This window comes from Dreissena polymorpha, chromosome 3, assembly GCF_020536995.1.
Source record: "Dreissena polymorpha isolate Duluth1 chromosome 3, UMN_Dpol_1.0, whole genome shotgun sequence".
NCBI classification, from domain to species: Eukaryota; Metazoa; Mollusca; class Bivalvia; order Myida; family Dreissenidae; genus Dreissena; species Dreissena polymorpha.
This window is the reverse complement of record NC_068357.1, coordinates 97,130,248-97,153,010: the sequence shown is the minus strand read 5'-3', so window position 1 is coordinate 97,153,010 and position 22,763 is coordinate 97,130,248. Positions and strand designations below refer to the sequence as shown.

The following is a 22,763-nucleotide window of genomic DNA, read 5'->3' as shown; positions in this document are numbered from 1 at the left end:
ACCTCATAATGCCGATACGTTGCCAGGCTTTGTTTATAGCTGCAGATATATGTGCTGCCCATCGGGCGTCGTTTGACAAAGAAAAGCCAAGGTGTTTATGTTGTTCAACTGTCGTTATTGGTACATTGTCAAAATAGAGTGTTGGATGTGTGGGTTTGTTTCGTTTTCTGGAAAATATAATTGATTCGGTTTAAGCGGGATTAAATGAGACAAGCCAGGACATGGACCAAGCATGAATGGACTCTAGATCATTGTTAAGATTTTGTGCGGCTAATGTGGGCGCTCGACAATTATTTACAGACTTGTATCATCAGCAAATAACCGTATTTCTGAGTTAATATCATCAATAATATCATTCATATACACAAGAAAAAGCAGGGGCCCGAGAATCGAACCTTGGGGAACACCAGCTGAAATGTTTGACCATGAGGAAGCAGAGTTCGCATAGAGGACGCGTTGTTTGCGGTGTAAGAGATAGGATTTGAACCAGTTTAGAAGTTCGTGTTTGATGCCCAACGATGAAAGCTTTAAAAGTAGTCCACGGTGCCAAACTCTGTAATATGCTTTGGAAATGTCGCAAAAGACTGCTCATACTTCCTTGCCAGTGTCCATAGCTTTGCAGATGTCATTGTAGATATAAGTAAGTTGGTTTGTAGTGAAGTCACCTTTGATAAAACCGGATTGATAAGAAGTCGGAAGTTTATTGGAGGTAAGAAATTGTTAAAATGTTTGTGTACACAACGTTCCATAAGTTTGCCAACGCAGCTGAGAAGAGATATTGGTCGATAGTTTGTGGAAATATGGATGCGTTTAAAAGATTATTGAAATAGTTTGAAAGCGGTTGGGCAAGTTCGTTACAGCCTTATCGTAGGAGTCTTGGGCTTAGTAGATCAGGTCCACTAGCTTTGGATGGATCCATGGGATGAATTGCATCAATGATGTCCTGAGGCAATATAAAAATATTTGAAAGGCTATGGTTAGCTATTTTGTGTAGATGGTAGGGGATGATTTGTGTCATCAGCAAATGATGATAAGTAGAAGAAATCATTTAGAAGTTCACACTTAGCTACGTCAGAAGAGGCTTCAATATTATTATGAATGAGTGTAGGTATTATATTTATGCCCCCATTGGAAGAAGAGGGGGTATATTGCTTTGCACATCCACCAGGTTGTTTCCGGATGATAACTCAAGAACGCTTGGGCCTAGGATCATGAAACTTAATAGGAACATTGATCATGATTCGCAGATGACCCCTATTAATTTTGAGGTCACTAGGTCAAAGGTCAAGGTCACGGTGACTCGAAATGGTAAAATGGTTTTTGGATGATAACTCAAGAACGCATACGTGGCGAACTCTGAACAATATAACTGAAGCAACTGGTCTGTAATCCTAAATATATAATTATCAGTCCAATGAAACATCATTATTTGAGTAAAACAAAGTGGATCAGTAAAAATATTATCAGAATATGAGATTTTTTTGTATATTTTGTATATTAAATATTGTGTTAATGTTTAATTTTGTTGATTAATATAAATATAAGCAGGACAGGGGAGGTAATACACTATTATATGTTTCTTATATACAGGGGAAACAAATGCAATAAGTTTAAATTTCATGTTTAATAAATAGAGGATATTTGTTCATGTCAGTGTGAGATCATTTGTTATTTTTTTCATTGTCCCTTGACATATTGCTTTTATATTTTGCCCCTTCCCCCCCCCCAACCTCATCCCCCCCCCCAATTTTTTTTTTAAACATCATCTAATAAATTACCACACCCCACATTATACCACCCCCCACCCCCCTCGCACCCCACACCCCACCCCCCCCCCCAATTTTTTTTTTTAAAACATCTAATAAATTACCACACCCCACATTATACATTATACCCCCCTCTCACTCCCCCCTACCCCCCCACCCCCCAAATTTTTATTTTTTATTTTTTAAACATCTAATAAATTACCACACCCCACATTATACCCCCTCTCACTCCCCCCTATCCCCCCACCCCCCCCCCCCCCCCAGTTTATTTTTTTTATTTTTATTTTTTCCTTTTTTTATTTTTGAAAGATCGTTTAATTAATTATTGAATATGAACAATTTCCCCATGATGGCTTTCGTTATACTGTCAAGCACTCGAATAGTCGAGCGCGCTGTCCTCTGACAGCTCTTGTTAGGTCACAAGGTCAAGGTCACAGTGACTCGAAATAGTAAAATGGTTTCCGGATGATAACTCAAGAATGCTTACGCCTAGGATCATGAAACTTCATAGGTACATTGATCATGACTTGCACATGACTCCTATTGATTTTCAGGTCACTAGGTCAAAGGTCAAGGTCACAGTGATTCGAAATAGTACAATGGTTTCCGGATGATAACTTACATTATGTCAAAGGTCAAGGTCACAGTGACAAAAAACGTATTCACACAATGGCTGCCACTACAACTGACAGCCCATATTGGGGGCATGCATGTTTTACAAACAGCCCTTGTTGATTTGTTATTTTGCTGTATTAATTGTTTCGCTAATTTGAACCATGATTTTGAAGTTAAGTTGTTTGTTTTTATTTGTGTTATCAGTTTTTGTGTGTGATCAAATTTAGACTTTTGTATTGCCTTTGTTACCTGATTTCTGAATTGTCTGAAGATAGCCCAAGCTGTGGCCGTGTTTAATGTCTTGGCTTTATTATGGAGTCTGTTTCGTTTTCTAATGAGTTTACAGATATTATTATTAAGCCATGGTATTTCTGTTAGTCGGATAGTTGCAATTTTGTTTGGTATTGTTTCAGCGGCAGCTTTAATAATAGTTTCAGATATTATGTCAGCAACATTCTTACAGTTATTACTAGCGATTACATCTGGCCAATCTACTAGCTTTAATTTTTATGCTCCCCAAAAAATTTTGGGGGGAGCATATAGTCGCCGCTTCGTCTGTCCGTTCGTCCCTCCGTTAGTGTGTCCGTCCGTCTGTGCACAATTTTTGTCCGTTTCTCAGCAACTAATGACCAGAATTCAATGAAACTTTATGGGAAGCTTCACTATCAAGAGGAGATGTGCATATTATCAGCGGGTTCTGGTCGGATGATTTTTCACAGAGTTATGGCACTTTGAAATTTTCCATTAACTGTACATTAAGTGCAATTCTTGTCGGGGCTATTTCTCAGCAACTAATGACCGGAATTCAATGAAACTTTATGGGAAGCTTCACTACCAAGAGGAGATGTGCATATTATCAGGGGGTTCTGGTCAGATGATTTTTCACAGAGTTATGGCCCTTTTAATTTTTTTTATTAAGTGTACATATAGTGCAATTCATGTCCGGGCTATTTCTCAGCAACTAATGACCGGAATTCAATGAAACTTTTTGGGAAGCTTCACTACCAAGAGGAGATGTGCATATTAACAGCCGATTCTCGTCGGATGATTTTTCAAGGAGTTATGGCCCTTTGGAATTTGCCATTGTACATATAGTGCAATTCTTGTCCGAGCTATATCTCAGCAATTTATTACGGGAATTCAATGAAACTTTATGGGAAGCTTCATTACCAAGAGGAGATGTGCATATTATCAGCCGGTTCTCGTCGGATGATTTTTCACAGAGTTATGGCCCATGGAAATTTTCCATTGTACATACAGTGCAATTCTTGTCCGAGCTATTTCTCAGCAACTTATAGCGGGAATTCAATGAAACTTTATGGGAAGCTTCACTACCAACAGGAGATGTGCATATTATCAGCCAGTTATGGTCGGATGATTTTTCACAGAGTTATGGCCCTTTGAAATTTTCTATTAACTGTACATATAGTTCAATTCTTGTCCGGGCTATTTCTCCCCAACTACTGACTGGAATACAATTAAGCTTTATGAGAAGCTTAACTACCTTGAGGAGATGCGCATGTTATTAGTGGGTTCTGGTTATGATTTATTTAGAGAGTTATGGCCCTTTGAAATTTTTAAGTTGCTAAATCATCCATCGTATTATTTTGTATTAAGTTATGCCCCTCAAGACGTTTCCTTTTATCTGAATATATAGTGCAACATTGTGACAAATAAAAAACCTTTGGGGAGCATCACCCGTCTCCGACAGTTTCTTGTTCTCTAAATGCAGTGTAGTTACCCTTATCGTAAATCCAAATGCGACGTTTGAACAAGGTAGGATATGGTTTATCAAATTTAAGGATAGCAACATCAGGACAATGGAACCGTATAAGTCCAGGAATAATTGGGTCTGCTACAAAGCTGGCGATTATGTGCGATGTATTTTTCACAAATATCAGATCGATAAGTGAGCTGGAATTTTCAGTGTAGTCAGTATCGGATGAGATTAGCTGTTTTGCGTTATATGATTGGATAAGTCAACTCATTTTATTAGATTCATTGCCTTTTATATTGATGTTGAAGTCACCAGTTACTAGCACGTTATCATATGATGCAGTAAAAGCTTGATCAATATTTTGTTCGAGAAGATCCCAGTGACTGTTATTGGAATTTGGAGGGCTGTATATTCCACCTATCAAAAGTTTACGTTTGTTTATAGATAGTTCTAGCCATACTGCCTCTAGATATTTTATTTTCAGGTCATATCGTTCATGGTATTGAATACCATCTTTGACGTAAATTACAACCACGCCCCCTAATCGATTTTCTCTGTCGCAACGGACTGGTGGTGAAAAGTTTCGTATGTTTAAGTCGTGATTTAAGATTGAAGCGTTGAGCCATGTCTCTGTAAATACAAGAACATTGTATGCTTGAGCTTCAATTTCTATATAATCAAGCTTTGGTTTTAGGCTTTGAATGTCCAGATGCATTATTCTAAGGCCACAATTTTGAAACTGTTATTTTGAATAAGGTTACCAGGTCAAATCTTTAAAAAAAAAATTGTTTCCACTCTGGAAGCCACATTTATGACTCAACCTTAATAAAACATGATAAGAATGTTTATCTTGACAATATAAAGTCCATGTTTTAATCAGGTTAATTTTATCACAAGGCTTCAAAACTTGGTTCCCAGGTAAGCATTTAAGGGTCATCATGGCCCTCTTGGTTTGGTAGATTTTTTAGCTCACATGATTGCTCAGGTGAGCTTTTGTGACCGGTCTTTGTCCGTCGTCTGTCCGTCAATCCGTCCGTCCACATTTGTTCGTAAACACTCTAAAAGCCACATTTATTGTCCTATCTTCATGAAACTTGGTCAGAAGCAAAAAAAGGAAAAAACACTGTAGAAGTCACATTTCATGCCCAATCTTCATGTAACTTTGTCAAAATGTTTGTCTTAATGATATGTTGGTTGAGTTCAAAAGCTGTTCTGGTCTGTTGAAAAACATGGCCGCCAGTGGGCGGGGCAGTTTTCCTTATTTGGCTATAGAGAAACCTTGTAAACACTCTAGAAGTCACAATTTTTGCCCAATCATCATGAAAATTGGTCAAAACATTGGTTTTATTGATTTCTCGGACGAGTTTGAAAATGGTCCAGATCGGTGAAAAAACATGGCCGCCAGTGGGCGGGGCATTTTTCTCTATATTTAGATACTAGTGAAAACATGTGAACACTAGAAGTCACATTTTTAGCCCAATTTTCATGAAATTTGGTCAGAACATTGTTTCCTTGATATGAGAGTTGAGTTCGAAAAAGGTTCTGGTTCGTTGAAAAACATGGTTGCCAGGGGGACGGGCAGTTTTCCTTATATTTATATAATAAAAAGGCTTGTAAACAATAATGAATTAAGGTCCTGTAACATGCGAGACAACTCTTCTAAATATTGCATTTAAGTTTACAGTAGTTACTCCCCTTTGACTATTAATCTTTTCATAGTAATACAGTGTGTTTTCTAGAGGGCACATTTCTTTTCCGATCTTCATGAAACTTGGTCAGAAGCTTTGTCCCAATGATATCTCGGTTGAGTTCGAAACTGGGTCATGCCGGATCAAAAACTAGGTCAAAAAAAGAAAAACCTTGTAAACACATTTCATGCCCAATCTTCATGTAACTTTGTCAAAATGTTTGTCTTAATGATATTTTGGTTGAGTTCAAAAGTGGTTCTGGTCTGTTGAAAAACATGGCCGCCAGTGGGCGGAGCAGTTTTCCTTATTTGTCTATAGAGATACCTTGTAAACACTCTAGAGGCCACATTTTTTGTCCGATCTTCATGAAACTTGGTCAGAGGATTTGTCCCAATGATATCTCGATGGAGTTGGAAACTGGGCCATGCTGGGTCAAAAACTAGGTCACCAGGTCAAAAAAAAAGAAAAACCTTGTAAGCACTGTAGAAGTCACATTTCATGCCCAGTCTTCATGTTACTTTGTCAAAATGTTTGTCTTAATGATATGTTGGTTGAGTTCAAAAGTGGTTCTGTTCCGTTGAAAATCATGGCCGCCAGTGGGCGGGGCAGTTTTCCTTATTTGGCTATAGAGAAACCTTGTAAACACACTAGAAGTCACAACAATTTTTGCCCAATCATCATGAAAGTTGGACAAAACATTGGGGTTTTTTATATCTCGGACGAGTTCGAAAATGGTCTAGATTGTCGAAAAACGGCCACCAGTGGGCGGGGCATTTTTCTTTATATGTATATAGTGAAAACATGGGAACACTAGAAGTCACATTTTTGGCCCAATTTTCATGAAATTTTGTCAGAACATTTGTTTCCTTGATACGATAGATGAGTTAAAAAATGGTTCCGGTTAGTTGAATAACATGACTGCCGGGGGGTAGGGGGCAGTTTTTTTATATTTATATAGTAAAAAAAAGCTTGTGAACACTCTAGAAGTCGAACTTTTTGTCCAATCATCATGAAACTTGGTGAAATGATTGGTTTTACATATATCTCAGATGAGTTCGCAAATGGTCCCGATTGGTCAAAAAAACATGGCCGCCAGGGGGGGGGCAGTTTTCCTTATGTGACTAGAGAGCAGCCTTGTGATCGAACACTATAGAAGTCTCATTTTTTTGCCTAATCATCGTGAAATTTTGTCAATACATTGGTTTTATTGATTTCTTGGACAAGTTGGAAAATGGCTCAGATCTGTGAAACACACTTTTTAGCTCACCTGATTGCTCAGGTGAGGTTTTTGAATTGGTCTTTGTCCGCCGTCTGTTCGTCCACATTTGGTTTGTAAACACTCTAGCAATCACACTTCTCCAGCATTCTTTATGAAAGTTACTGAAAGATCTCAGTCAAGTTTGATAATGAGCAAAATCACATAATTAATGCCATAATTATTGCCCTTAGATTGTCCAAATTTTCATTATATTATACAAAATCCTTGTAAACACTCTAGAGGTCACAATTTTGTTTCAGATTTTATGAATCTTGGTCAAGATATTTATTTTTGTAAGCAAAGTATGATGTTTGGTAAGGGGGTCAACTCAAAATATAGGTCACCAGGTAAAATCTTACAAAAACAAAAACACTCCATACGCCAGAGTTTTGGTTCAATAATGATGAAACTTGACCATGATGTTTGTCTGGACAAAATCTAGGTCAAGTTTGACGTTTGGTAAAGATTAAATGAACCGACTACTCTCAGGTGAGCGAACTAGGGCCATCTTGGCCTTCTTGTTATTCATTGCCAAAGTTTGATATGTATTCTATTTGCTAATTCTCATGATCAAAGACATTAGATTTCCTACTTGCAGTTTCAGATTTAACTATTGCAGATGCTTCTTAAGTGACACTGCAAACCAGCAACAATTTCTGGAAGCATATTTGCAGGGTAGTCGATCCCATCCTTTTTCTGGATTTCCACAATAAAGCCTTGTGTCCAAAAAAATCGATACTGACTAATCAAGGTCACTGAAACTGAAACACAGAAATAGTGACCTTTAAACACAAGTAACATTTCTGGTAGCAAATTTCTGTGTCTAGCTCACCCACTCCAAAGAGTTTTAGTCTAGTTATTTGCCTGTCTGGCCTTTTTTCAGAATGTCATCTCATAAAATAATGCACTTTAATAGTGTGGTTCGAAAAGGGCTATTTTTCATACTTTTCTATTGGAAACCAATTGAAGCCAATTGAAGCAATTCTAAGACTTGGATATTAACACATTCCACCACACAGTATCATTACACATCTCTTCACCTCAAAGCTTGACCAAATTTACACTTGGAATAAAAAAGGCCATCTTTATTTGACATTTTAAGTTGATTTTTCACTTTTCTTTAAACAATATCACCTTCACTCATTAATACTTACACTGTTGGTGCTTATGACAAATGCTACTCCAACAATATCATCCAACTTTTACTTTGACATTGATCTTGTTTAAGAAATTGGTCACAGGTGCTTGAAAATGTTTTTGTTTGGTCCTAAATATATTTAATAAAAGATAAGGTATCCAACGGTGATTAACAGGTGTATTGAATAACAGCATGAAAGTTCAACCAATGTGTAGTTGTGGTTGCCAGCAAGAAGCGCCCATCTATAATTAAACACCGTTTATTTGATGAAAAGCCACTAAGGTTGTCCAAAACAGCTAAATGTTTCACCAATAAGACCCCAAAATCGACAACACTAAATATCGTTGAACCCTGAGAATTATTGTTTTGTTTTGCTCAGGGTTGAGGTATTCGCATCCCAAGAGTAGGTTGTTTGTTGTAAGAGGGCATGGGATATCTCCAAACAGATTGTTTCGGAGATGTTGGTGGTGATGACAATGTAGAAGGAAATGGTTTGCATTTTCAATTTCTCCACATAAGCAAAGAGGACTGTCTACTAGTGATCTTTGGAATAGGTCATTATTTAGGGAACTGCATTCAAGGCGTGTAGGATTTGACCAACTCTTGAACCATTGTTGAATAATTCAGACGACTTTGTTTGGTTCCTGCTAAGAGAAGCTTTAAAAGAGGCTAACGTGGGAGATTGTTGCAAGTCAGGCGTAAGGGCATTCCACTCACATATAGCTGTTGGGACAAATGAGCATCGATATGATTCACTTCTTGCGTGAATAAGAGGTACTGAGTCGTTAAGACTCCAAAATCAAAGTGTGTAATTCTAGACGTCCAAATGTCAGTTATCAAAGAAGGCGATCATTGGTTGATTGTTCACTTGTGAAATTTGTTATCCAGCTCCAATATGGAGTCTGTATGTTGGTCTAATGAGATTCTTTTTGTCCCCTACCAGTGAAACTGGAGGGAACTTATGGTTTGCGCTCTGTCTGTCTGTCTGTCTGTCTGTCTGTCTGTCTGTCTGTCTGTCTGTCTGTCTGTCTGTCAGTCAGTCAGTCTCAGTCAGTCTCAGTCAGTCAGTCACACTTTTCTGGATCCTGCGATAACTTTAAAAGTTCTAAATATTTTTTCATGAAACTTGAAACATGGATAGATGGCAATATGGAGATTATGCACGTCATTTCATTTGTTCCTACATGAAGAATTCTATGGCAACAAATGTATATAAAAAATTTCACCAGTAGGGGACCATATTGCTTGGCAATCTCTTGTTTAAAATGATTTTAGTAACTTTCATTCATGTAATATAAAATAAAAAGTGTACACTACATTTCAATAGCTCTAATTTTTATTTCAAGGAGATGACCTACACGCAGAGAAGGCGGTAAAGGTCCTGCCATCATTTCATTATGTGGTGCTGTTTGTTCGGTTAATAATTTGGCTGATCTCAATGGTCACTCAAGGTAAGTTGATTTGATAAATTAGCTGTTAAAGCATGCATTACTTGTAAAGCCTTTGAAGGGAGTCATTATGATGATGTATAGATTTGAGGGTAAATGTCAAGAAACACCACCATTACTTTGCCCTTTGCATTGTTTATGAATGGTTAATTTCTGTTCAGTGTTGTGGAACATAACCCTCCAAGGATGGTTTGTATAGAATTGTTCTTCACATAATAATGGATGGTTGAGAAAAGTACATGGACCATAAGTGTTTTCAGTATAATTTACAAAGTTATTGCCCTTTATTATTGTTGTTAATATTCCAAGCATAAATTAATTCAAGTATTAAAGTTATAAAAACAAATATGTATGATTTGTAGATGAATTGTGAGTGAATTATTGTTTGTGTCTGTTCAGAATATAATGACAAGCTGTAATTTTAGTGTTGAAAGCAAAGTAAGTGCTTGCATAAAAATAATTCAGTGACATTTAAAGAAATTGTTAATTTCAGCCTAAGGTCATATGGTCATGTTTATGGACATTTGAAACAATTTTTTTCACTGGTGGCACTGTGGGTAAAAATATATTTATATGATAATGTGATCTTACATTAAAATCATCAAAAATCTTTTATATGCTCATTTTAAAGCCATGTATGCTTTAGGCCAAAGATTTTTACTTGTAGTGGGTCCAGTAGGTTGAGTTGGTATTGAATTGGTATTGAATTGGCAACACATCAAGAGTGGGATTCTCAGCAAGGGCCAATAATATATGTTTGGATGGCAATCATGCATCATGAATTCATCTATTTCATAAATTACACTGGGACATGCAAAATCTTATTAATCTCTTCCTGTCTCTGATTCAAGTTTTGTGGTTATCAGTTCATGCTACCTATAGCACTTTGAGTACTGGTAAACCAACCTACCCAAGAAAAGTGCATGTTGAGTGACACATTTTATATGACTGATATACTGCTGAAAAGTGCAGGAAATACAAACAAAAAGAACCTATATGTCATCTACAGACATGTTTTAATTAATATTTGTAAACCTCAACTCTTGAATTTATAGACATTATTTGGATTTAATATAAAAAAAGAACATTTAAATGTTACTTATTTTATTTACTGATTTTGCAAAATGTGCACTTCAAAGCAGATAATGCATTTGAAGGAGGCATGACAGAAAGCTGCAGTTTTGTGATATATGATAGCACAAGTATGTTCTTCAAATTTATCAAGCAAATAGATTAATAAATTAAATGAACTAAACTAAACATGTCATCAGTTTGTTTTATGCCCCCTTTCGAAGAAAAGGGGGTAAATAGTTTTCGCACTGTCCATCAGTCTGTCACACTTTTCGTGTCCGCTCTCTATTTCAAATAGTTTTCATCCGATCTTTACCAAACTTGGTCAGAAGTTGTATCTAGACAATATCTAGGTCAAGTTCAAATATGGGTCATGCTGGGTCAAAAACTAGGTCACTGGGTCACTTAGTGCACTTCTATCAAAGCGTTTATAGGGTGCATATGTCATCCTATGGTGACAGCTCTTGTTTAAATATTTATTGGGCTTTGCTTTTGTAGGTTGTGAAGGAAGCATGAATGGACCAGAAAGGTATTTATAATTCTTTATTTTGAATCTCATGATTTATTTGCCAACCAATGTTGACTCATTATGTTACTAATAGAAAAGACAGTTGATCTAATAATGTATATTTGTTGTATGTATATGTAAAACAGACCTTGCATGCCGATTTTTAACCAGGTTTTCCGAAGGAAAAAACTGGTTATTAGATTGGCGAATGCGGGCGGGCTGGCGGGCTGGCTGGCTGGCTGGCGGGCGGAACAAGCTTGTCCGGGCCATAACTATGTCGTTCATTGTCAGATTTTAAAATCATTTGGCACATTTGTTCACCATCATTGGACGGTGTGTCGCGCGAAATAATTACGTCGATATCTCCAAGGTCAAGGTCACACTTTGAGTTCAAAGGTCAAAAATGGCCATAAATGAGCTTGTCCTGGCCATAACTATGTCATTCATTGTGAGATTTTAAAATCATTTGGCACATTTGTTCACCATCATGGGACGGTGTGTCGCACGAAAGAATCACGTCAATATCTCCAATGTCAAGGTCGCCACGACTAAAAATAGATTTTTTTTTTAAACAAACTTACAAAGGGGGTTAATTTTTTTTGTTCATTTCAAAAGTTCAGTTTGAGTTTTCTCCCTTTATCATATTTTTTTTTCACAATGAAAACCTGGTTTTGTGACAATTTTGTCCCTTGTTGTACTGTTATATCAGCTTCAATATAGGCTAACAAGTAAAAAAATGTATATCCTGGGCAAGAAAGTAAACAATATTTGAATATATCTACTGAATAGCTGTTTGCCAAAAAATTGATTGCCAAAAAATGTACAAACAAAAAGCACTTAAAAAAGATGAAATGTATAGTTTTTTCGTACACTAACTCAGTTATGTCTATTTAATGATGATGTACTTTTTATATCATTTTCAGTAATGGAGTAAATGGGCATGGCCCCGGGCCAAGGGAGAGCTGTGATGCAGGTATAAAAACAACATAAAAGCAGTCTCATCCATATTTATGCCCCCCTTCGAAGAAGAGGGGGTATATTGCTTTGCTCATGTCGGTCTGTCGGTCCGTCCACCAGGTGGTTGTCAGATGATAACTCAAGAACGCTTGGGCCTAGGATCATGAAACTTCATAGGTACATTGATCATGACTCGCAGATGACCCCTATTGATTTTGAGGTCACTAGGTCAAAGGTCAAGGTCACGGTGACTCGAAATAGTAAAATGGTTTTTGAACGATAACTCAAGAATGCATACGCGGCCAACAGGGCAAACTCTGAACAATATTACTGAAGCAACTGGTCTGTTATCCTAAATCTATAATTATCAGTCCAATGAAACATCATCCTTTGAGCAAAATAAAGTGGATCAGTAAAAATATTATCAGAATATGAGATTTTTTGTATATTTTGTATATTAAATATTGTGTTAATGTTTAATTTTGTTGATTTATATAAATATAAGCAGGACAGGGGAGGTAATACACTATTATATCTTTCTTATATACAGGGGAAACACATGCAATAAGTTTAAATTTCATGTTTTATAAATAGAGGAAATTTGTTCATGTCAGTGTGAGATCATTTGTTATTTTTTATGATCACATTTATTATTACTTTGACAAAACAACACTTACCTGAATACCACAATGGATTCCACCAAAACAATACCCCACGCCCCTACCAGAATCCTTCCCCCCCCCCCACCTCCCCCCCAACCTCACCCCCCCCCCCCCCCAATTTTTTTTTAAACATCCCACATGATACTCCCCCCTATCCCCCCACCCCCCCCAATTTTTTTTTAAACATCTAATAAATTACCACACCCCACATTATACCCCCCTCTCACTCCCCCTACCCCCCCACCCCCCCCTACCTCCACCCCCCCCCCAAATTATTTTTTTAACAACCTTTAAATTACCACATCCCACATTATACCCCCCTCCCACCCCCCTACCCCCCCACCCCCCCCAATTTTTTTTAAACATCTTATAAATTACCACACCCCACATTATACCCCCCTCTCACCCCCACCCCCCAACCCCCCTCCAAAAAAAATGATTTTTTTTAAACATCTAATAAATTACCACACCCAACATTAGACCCCCCCCCACCCCCCCCTACCCCTCACCCCCACCCCCCTACCCCTCACCCCCACCCCCCCTACCCCTCACCCCCCAATCCCCCCCAATTTTTTTTTTTGTAAACATCTTTAAATTACCACACCCCACATTATACCCCCCTCTCACCCCCCCACCCCCCCCCCCTACCCCCCTTCCCCCCCCCCCCATTTTTTTTAAACATGTTATGAATTACTATACCCCACATTATACACCCCTCTCACCCCTACCCCCCCCACCCCCCCCCAATTTTTTTTTTTTAAAACGTAATAAATTATTACACACCCCACATTATATACCCCTCTCACCCCCCTACAATCCCCCCAATTTTTCATCTTATAAATAACCACACCCCGAATAATACCCCCCTCTCACCCCCCACCCCCCTACCCCCCAACCCCCCCCCCCCCCCCCCCCAATTTTTTTTTTTAAACATCTAATTAATTACCACACCCCACATTATACCCCCCTCTCACCCCCTACCCCCCACCCCCCAATTTTTTTTTAAAACAAATTACCACACCCCTAAGTATACCCCCCTCTCACCCCCACCCCCCTACCCCCCAACCCCCCCCCCCACACTTTTTTTTTTAAACATCTTATAAATTACCCAACCCCACATTATACCCCCTCTCTCACCCCCCCCCCCCCCCACCCCACCCCCCAATTTTTTTTATTTTTTTAAACATCTAATAAATTACCACACCCCACATTATACCCCCTTTCACCCCCCCCCCCATCCCCACACGTCCCCCCCATTTTTTTTTTAAACATCTTATAAATTACCAAACCCCACATTAACACTTTAAAAGCAATCGGAATAATAAATCACGGAATAACAATAAGTTGTAAACTTAAGTTCCTCAAATTAGAGGAGCGAGTCAAGTGTTTGAAACTATTTGCATCTGGAAAAAGTTCGCGTGTAATAGCAAGTGAGCTCTGTGTTAGACGTACGCAAGTATAGAGTGTGCTTAAGCGTCAGAGTTTTCCCTAAGAACCGGCCGCCGGCCAAATTGACCGGTTCAATCGATTTTCTGGCCGGTTCAAATGCTGGTAACAAAAAAAAATAATGAGAGGTTTTGCAACTTTGATCGATGTAATTGTTAAAGTTAAGAAAAGACGAAATTAAACAAGCGAAAACATCGATTTAACATCGTTTTGTTTATGTTCTTTATACTTCCGTGTGTACGTTTTACCGAACAAGTATAATTTATAACGGCGCTTCTCATTGGCTGATTATTTTGAGTACGCAAATAACTACAAAACGGCGCTTCTCATTGGCTGATTATTTTGAGTACGCAAATAACTACAAAAATCGTAACCACATGGTTTTCTCAAAATGAAACGAACCCTGAGAGATTTTTTCAGTGTGACAGCGCCTTCAAAACGTCAGAAAGGTTTGTATTGATGAAAATCTCGATGAAAATGCATGAAAGAAATTATTCAAACAATACTTTTAGTTGAATAAAGTTTGCAATGCTGTGTTAGCCAAATACACGTGTTATTGACTTGTTTCAAAATTCATCGCACACTATGCACAGTATAATTATTTGGCACTCCCCTCACAAATTTTTTAAAAAATTAGAAAAATTCCATAAGTGATACACAAAAAAACAAGTAATTTTCATCTCTAAAATTTCTGTCCAAACCCCCCCAAAATGCACCATTTTGCGTCTAGATTTTCAAAATTGTTCGGGGGGGCATGCCCCCGGACACCCCTAGCAGGAGTGCCTTGCTTGGCCGGTTCAAATTTTTATTTGGCCTGTTCAAATAAAAGGAAGGGAAAACCCTGGCGTAAGCGAGAAATTATGGAGAAGTTTGAATCAAATGCAAATGTGAGTTTGAAGCGTTGTATTTTGTATGAGGTTGTTGAATTAAAATGCTTTTTGTGTGGTATTTGCGTACGAATAAATTTTAACAAACTTTTTGCGTCTTTTTCTTTGAATTAGAACGGTACAATATCACCGTACTATCGGTTTATGAAAGCGAATCCGCTTTTTAGACTTGTACGGACGTCAACAGCACGTCACAAGTTTTATTTACTGAATGATCGAGATGCATGAGTAAACAATTATACAAGCGTTGATAAATTCATTGCTTTAGTTTAATAACAATATGAAATTAAATCAATCTATAAGATGTAATTATGTATTATTCAATGTAAGTAAATTCTGTTATCATGCTTAGTTAACGGCAATGAGCATCTGTTTAACACTGTATGCAAACGACTGGGTGGGGTAACGAGGTAGCACTACTACCAACTGACAAACCATCTTAAAATTGTGATCCGAATTCAATGGTCATCTGTGGACAACGGTCACTTTTGCCATATCCCTTGACTGACCGCTGAATTCAGGTTTGACTGTATTTAAATCTTTGTGTCAAACTATGAGTCATGTTATTAAGCAGATGACAATTTTTTATAGCTCAATTGAAAACAAAGTGGTCAAATGTGAACTATTGTTGTAGGTGGCCCTCTGGCGTCTGGTGTCATGTGTCCAGAAGAATTTGCTTGAAACAGCATTTCATTCTAATCACTAATCCAAAAGGATTTAAAAATTTCCTCCTTAACCGCAAACTGAGATTTTATTTCAGTATATAAAATACATATGGCATGGTACACATGGTACAAATCATGAAATCCAAATGCAGATATCACAGATCAGCTAAAAGACTAGAGCTTAAACGCAATTTGATAGCAATCATTTGGTAAAAAATATATAATTATTGCTTTTTTTAAATATTATTTGTTAAAAATGTATAATTGATGAATTAAATATTAATTACAATCATAGTGTACCAGGGCATGTACTCACATACCCAGGAAAGCACAGACAGGGAATGGGAATTCCCTTATTTCCATTGTGGTTCTGGTGAATGATGACGTGTCCTAGCAAGGCACAACAACTTTGTTCTTAAAGATGGTAAACTAAGCAAATTAACATTTGAATAATAATACACATCATTTTAATAATAACAAGAGCTTGTCACAGTAGTGCCAAATCCCCGCCGAAATGTGTTTGCTTTAATGACAACAATTGTTATAGAGAGTAGAATAATATTTGTAAAACATGGCACCTGTGTCATCTATTTATATTTCAAGGATCAATTAATTATATAGTGTTGGAGTTATGCTGTAGAGAATTAAATATATGGAAATTAAAGAAAGGGAGGTAATTAAAAAAGAAGATTATAAACATTTACTGTTCTTGATCACTGTATTTTTCCTTTAACTCATCTATTTATTTTACACTGAATACTTCAGTGTTCAAATTAAAATATTGTAAAATAAGATAAAGGGAGATATTAAAATTGAAAAGCTAAAATATTTACTATGAAATTGAATTAAAGATCATTAAAAATTATAAATAAATAAAATATTTAAAAAATAAAGAAAGGGAGATAATTAAAAAACTACGGCCGAAAGAGTTATGGTTCTTAGTCACTGCACTTCTCCTATTAACCATCTGTTTATTAGCTCACCTGAGCGATAGCTCGAGGTGAGCTATTGTGATCACTCAGCGTCCGGCGTCCGTCCGTCCGTCTGTCTGTCTGTAAACAATTTGTAAACATCTTCTTCTACGAAACCATTGAGCCAATTTCAACTAAATTTCATGTGGAGCATCCCTAGGTCATGGGACAAAAGAATTGTTAAAAAAAATTTGATCACATAACCAAGATGACCGCCATGACCCCCATGACCATATATGGTAAAAACCTTAAAAAATCTTCTTGTCAGAAACCGCTCATCAGATTTTCAAAAATTTCACAGGGATGACCTTTGAAGGCTCCCCTGAAAAAGTTGTTCAAAGAAATTTGATTCGTCAAAAACATGGCCGCAGGAGCTCGTTGAACTTTGCATGTTTATTCGTTTTTGCCTATTTTGTGAAAACTTTCAAAAATCTTCCACATTTTTTGTCCGATCCTTTCCAAATTTGCACAGTGTCTTTATATCAATGAGGACATGAACCCTACAAAAAATGAGCATTATTGGTCCATGAAGTACAGAATTACCTCCTCTTGAATTGAGAAAATGGTGTTTATGCAATGAAGTCCAAATTTTTCATCCAATTCTTTCCAAACTTGTAAGGATTTAGCATGGTTCAAACAAGGGAAACAACTACGGTTTATGCATGTTCTTTTTATTACAGATTTGCCTCCCTTTAATTCATTCAAAATCTCATTTTACAGCAGAGATTCCAAATCTGACCTGTAAATGAGCCCCATATTTACTGCCAGTGCTAGGTTACCTTTTCCCATTTGATCATTCTTAAGTATTGGTCTTGTAATGCTGCTACTGCTTCTGCTACTGCTACTGCTACTACTACTACTACTACTACTACTACTACTACTACTACTACTACTACTTCTACTACTACTACTACTACTACTACTTCTACTACTACTACTACTACTTCTACTACTACTACTACTACTACTACTACTACTACTACTACTACTACTACTACTACTACTACGACGACGACCGACTACGCGAAGACGACGGGAGACACGACTGACGAGGGACGACGTACGGACGAGGGACGGCGACGACCACCACCACCACCACCAGGGCGACGAAGACGACGGCGAATGACGACGGCCACGACGACGACGACGGGGACCACGACGACGACGACTGACGATCGACGACCACGACGTACGACGACGGACGACGCAAGACGAAGACGATCTTCTTATACTACACTACTACTACTTCACTACTACTACCTACTTCTACTATATACTACTACTCTACTACAACTACTATTACTACTACTACTAACTACTACTACTACTTACACACTACTACCTACTCACTACTACTAATTACTACCTACTACACCACCACCCACCACCACCACCATTCACAGTGACAAAAAAACGTATTCACACAATGGCTGCTACTACAACTTATAGCCCATATAGGGGGGCATGCATGTTTTACAAACAGCCCTTGTTTCTATGGGATTTTAACCACAACTGTTCATGTTTATCTTCGACACATATTTTTAGGTCACCTGTCATGAAGTGACACGGTGAGCTTATGTGATCGTGTGATGTCCGGCGTGCGTTGTGCGTGCCTGCGTTTGTCCGTGCGTCCGTCCGTCAACAATTTGTTTGTGTAGACAGTAGAGGTCACAGTTTGCATCCAATCTTGATGAAATTTGGTCAAAATGTTTATCTTGATGAAATCCGGTTTGGGATTGTATTTGGGTCATCTGGGGTCAAAAACAAGGTCACTAGGTCAAATAATAGAACAACCTTCTGTAGACAATAGAGGTCACAGTTTTCATCTAATCTTTATGAAATTTGGTCAGAATGTTTATCTTGATGAAATCTGGGTTGGGATTTTATTTGGGTCATCTGGGGTCAAAAACTAGGTCACTAGGTCAAATAATAGAAAAACCTTGTGTAGACATTAGAGATCACAGTTTTCATCCAACCTTTATGAAATTTGGTCAGAATTCTTGATGAAATCTGGGTGGGATTGTATTTGGGTCATCTGGGGTAAAAATCTAGGTCAAATAAATAGAAAAACCTTGTGTTGACAATAGAGGTCACAGTTTTCATCCAATATTTATGAACTGTGGTCAGAATGTTTATCTTGATGAAATCTGGATTGGGATTGTATTTGGGTCATCTAGAGTCAGGAACTAGGTCACTAGGTCAAATCATAGAAAAACATTGTGTAGACAATAGAGGTCATAGTTTTCATCTGATCTTAATGATTCAGGTGAGTGATTCAGGGCCATCATGGCCCTCTTGTATTTTAAGTTTCTAGTAAATCCCTTCAGTAGATGTAGAGTTATGCTCCGGACACAAATGAACTTTGAAATTATATAAAAGGGGAGATAATTAAAAAACTAAGGTAGATAGAGTTATGGTTCTTAGTCACTGCTTTTCTCTTACTTGCAATCTGATAATATTTTAAGTTTCAAGTAAATTCCTTCAGTAGATTTAGAGTTATGCTCCGGACAAACATTTACTTTGAAATTATTTAAAGGGGAGATAATTCAAAAACTAAGGTAAATAGAGTTATGGTTCTTGGTCACTGCACTTCTCCTAGTTATACCCCCATTATTGGTAATGTGGGCTATATAGGAGTCAATTTTTTGGTCTGTCGGTCTGTCCAGAAATTTCATCCGATCTTCATCAAACTTGGTCACAAGTTGTATCTAGATAATGTCTAGAACAAGTTTGAATAGGGGTCATGCCAGGTCAAAAACTAGGTCACGGGGTCACTTAGTGTGTTTTAAACCGAAAGTTTGCCCGGACCATAACTGTCATTTATCGTTAGATTTTAAAATGACTTGGTACATTTGTTCACCATCATGGGACAGTGTGTCGTGTGAAAAAAGAACGTTGATATCTCCAATGTCAAGGTCACACTTGGAGTTTTAAGGTCAAATGCTTGTCCGGGCCATACCTATGTCATTTATAGTGAGATTTTAAAATCATTTGGAAAATTTGTTCACCACCATTGGACGGTGTGTCGCGTGAAAGAATTACGTCGATATCTCCAAGGTCAAGGTCACACTTTTAATTCAAAGGTCAAAAATGGCAATAAATGATCTTGTCTGAACCATAACTATGTAATTCTTTGTGAGATTTTAAAATGACTCTGTACATTAATTTTGTTCTCAGTCATTGGACGGGGTGTCATGTGGAAGAATTCAAGAGTTCACAGGTCAAAATGGCTGTAAATGATAATGTCATAATAATTCTTAAAAATTGCCATAAATTAGATTCTCTTATTTTGTGAAGACAGCATGCAAAATAGTCTGTGTCAGTGCGGCATGTGGGGGTATACCTCACGTCTGTGACAAAGCTCTAGTTGCCATCTGTTTGTATTTCTAGTTTCAAGTAAATCCCTTCAGTAGATTTAGAGTTATGCTCCGGACAAAAATTTACTTTGAAATTATATAAAAGGGGAGATAATTCAGAAACTAATGTAGGTAGAGTTATGGTTTCTTGGTCACTGCACTTCTCCTAGTTGCCATCCGCTTATATTCTAAGTTTAAAGTAAATCCATTGAATAGATTTCGAGTTATGCTCTGGACAAAGTTTCGGACGGACGCAAAGACTGACGCACAGACTGACGGAGACTATTACTATATCCCTCCGAAAACATCACAGGGAGATTACAGGCTTTATCATAAAAACTATAAGCAATTTAAAATATGCTTTTTTACTGCAACCTTAAATGTCTGTAAATTGGGTGAATCTTTTATGTCAATTGGTAAGCTGTTCCATAAAGAACATCCCTTATATGAGGACTTTTTGCCAAACCCTTATACTTAAGGGATACTGAAACATGACCCTTTGCTAAATCTGGTATTATGGTTATGAACAGTACTGGCTAGCATAAAATTCGCATTTAAGTATGTAGGGGCAAAACCTGAGTGTATTTTAAAAACATGGTTAAGAATAATTTGTTCTACTCTTTTTTCAACAGGTAACCTGCCCAACTGAAGACAGTATTCTTTATTGATGTGACTTCTTTGATCTAGTCTGAAAATAAACCTCATGCTCTTGTTCTGTGTAACCTGGAGTCTGTTCTTCAGATTCTGAGAAATGCCATAATACCATTTAGAACAGACATAATCAAAATGACATTGAATCAAGGACATAATTAACATTTTTTATCCCCCGCCATAGGCGGAGGGATATTGTTTTGGCGTTGTCCTTAAAAAAATGCTTTTTTGATTGTCAAATATAACACTATTGTGTCCAGAAGCATATTGGTGGGGGATATCAATTCAACGAATTTGCTTGTTTAGTATCAAATGATAACAACGTTTGCTTTCTGTATAGGAACTAAAGTCTTGCATTTGCCTTCTTAATGACCGATGTAACCATACTTTCAAAACTTAAACATTGATCCAAAGTAGCTCCCAAATATTTGACTGAGTCAGTGTGCTGTATGACTGAACCATTGCATGAAATATTAAGGTTAGATTCCTTCTTTAACTTAGGTTTCGAGCCAAATAAAATTGATTCTGTTTTACCCATGTGTACAGACAATTTATTGTCAACTAACCAGTTTCTAACTCTTTCCAGATCCTGTGCTAATAAACACTCAATATCATGTTTAGACTTGCAAGACTCCAGTATAGCAGAATCATCGGCATATAATAAAAGCTTATTGTTTACAACTCCTGCCATGTCATTCACATATGTAAAAAAAAGCAGAGGCCCAAGTATTGAGCCTTGGGGCACACCACAAGTGACATTTTCCAATGATTATTGTTTACCAGAAACATCAGTACATTTTTTACGACTAGATAAGTATGATTCGAATCATCTAATAAAATCAGAGGAAAACCCTATCATTTTCAGTTTATCATAAAGTATAATATGGTCAACAGTATCGAAGGCCACCAATTTCAAGGAGGGGGGAGGAGCATATATATATATATATATATATAAATATATGTATATTTACCCTTGTCCGTCCTTCTGACTGATTTATTTGAGGCACATATCTCTTTAAAGTATTGCAATGTTATTGATGAAATAATTTTACATTAACCAGCATTTTAACTTTTTTTATTGAAAACAATACATTTTTGAGTACAATTAACATTTGGAACTTCGTTCACTTTTAACCCAAAAACTGTTGCGGCCTAACAACAATCTTAAGATAATCATAAAGGAAGCAGCTATAACAATAATTATTATTTAGTTTTTGTGCCATATATTAAGGTTCTATAAAGATAGATTTGTGTGTGGATGCAAATCTTCTTAACCTGGCTGGTAGATTTGTTGTGGGTGGCATAATTTTTAACCAGGTTTTCCGAAGGAAAAAACTGGTTATTAGATTGGCGAATGCGGGCGGGCTGGCTGGCTGGCTGGCTGGCGGGCGGGCGGAACAAGCTTGTCCGGGCCATAACTTTGTCGTTCATTGTGAGATTTTAAAATCATTTGGCACATTTGTTAACCATCATTAGACGGTGTTTCGCGCGAAAAAATTACGTCAATATCTCCAAGGTCAAGGTCACACTTTGAGTTCAAAGGTAAAAAATAGCCATAAATGAGCTTGTCTGGGCTATAACTATGTCATTCATTATGAGATTTTAAAATCATTTGGCACATTTGTTCACCATCATGGGACGGTGTGTCGCACGAAAGAATCACGTCAATATCTCCAATGTCAAGGTCGCCATGACTAAAAATAGATTTATTTTAAAACAAACTTACAAAGGGGGTTAATTTTGTTTGTTCATTTCAAAAGTTCAGTTTGAGTTGTCTCCCTTTATCAGATTTTTTTTCACAATGAAAACCTGGTTTTGTGACAATTTTGTCCCTTGGCTATGACATGTTTAGTTAAAAGAATTTCTTTTAAAGATACACCACTTATGGGTATTGAGGCAAACAGAGACGGAGAGGTTGGAGGAGGTGAAGAAGCTTCTGACAGGTAATGCTTATTTAAA

General features: G+C 37.3%; 1 protein-coding gene across 1 annotated transcript in view; it reads left to right on the top strand.

The window, feature by feature from the left end:
• The window catches only part of LOC127872429 (uncharacterized), a 47,608-nt gene that overhangs the window by 9,759 nt on the left and 15,086 nt on the right, over positions 1–22,763 (top strand). The window contains exons 7-10 of the mRNA XM_052415760.1: positions 9,529–9,633; positions 11,200–11,230; positions 12,133–12,182; positions 22,678–22,747. Of these exons, the coding sequence (XP_052271720.1) occupies positions 9,529–9,633; positions 11,200–11,230; positions 12,133–12,182; positions 22,678–22,747 (256 nt within the window). The remainder of the gene's footprint in view (positions 1–9,528; positions 9,634–11,199; positions 11,231–12,132; positions 12,183–22,677; positions 22,748–22,763) is intronic.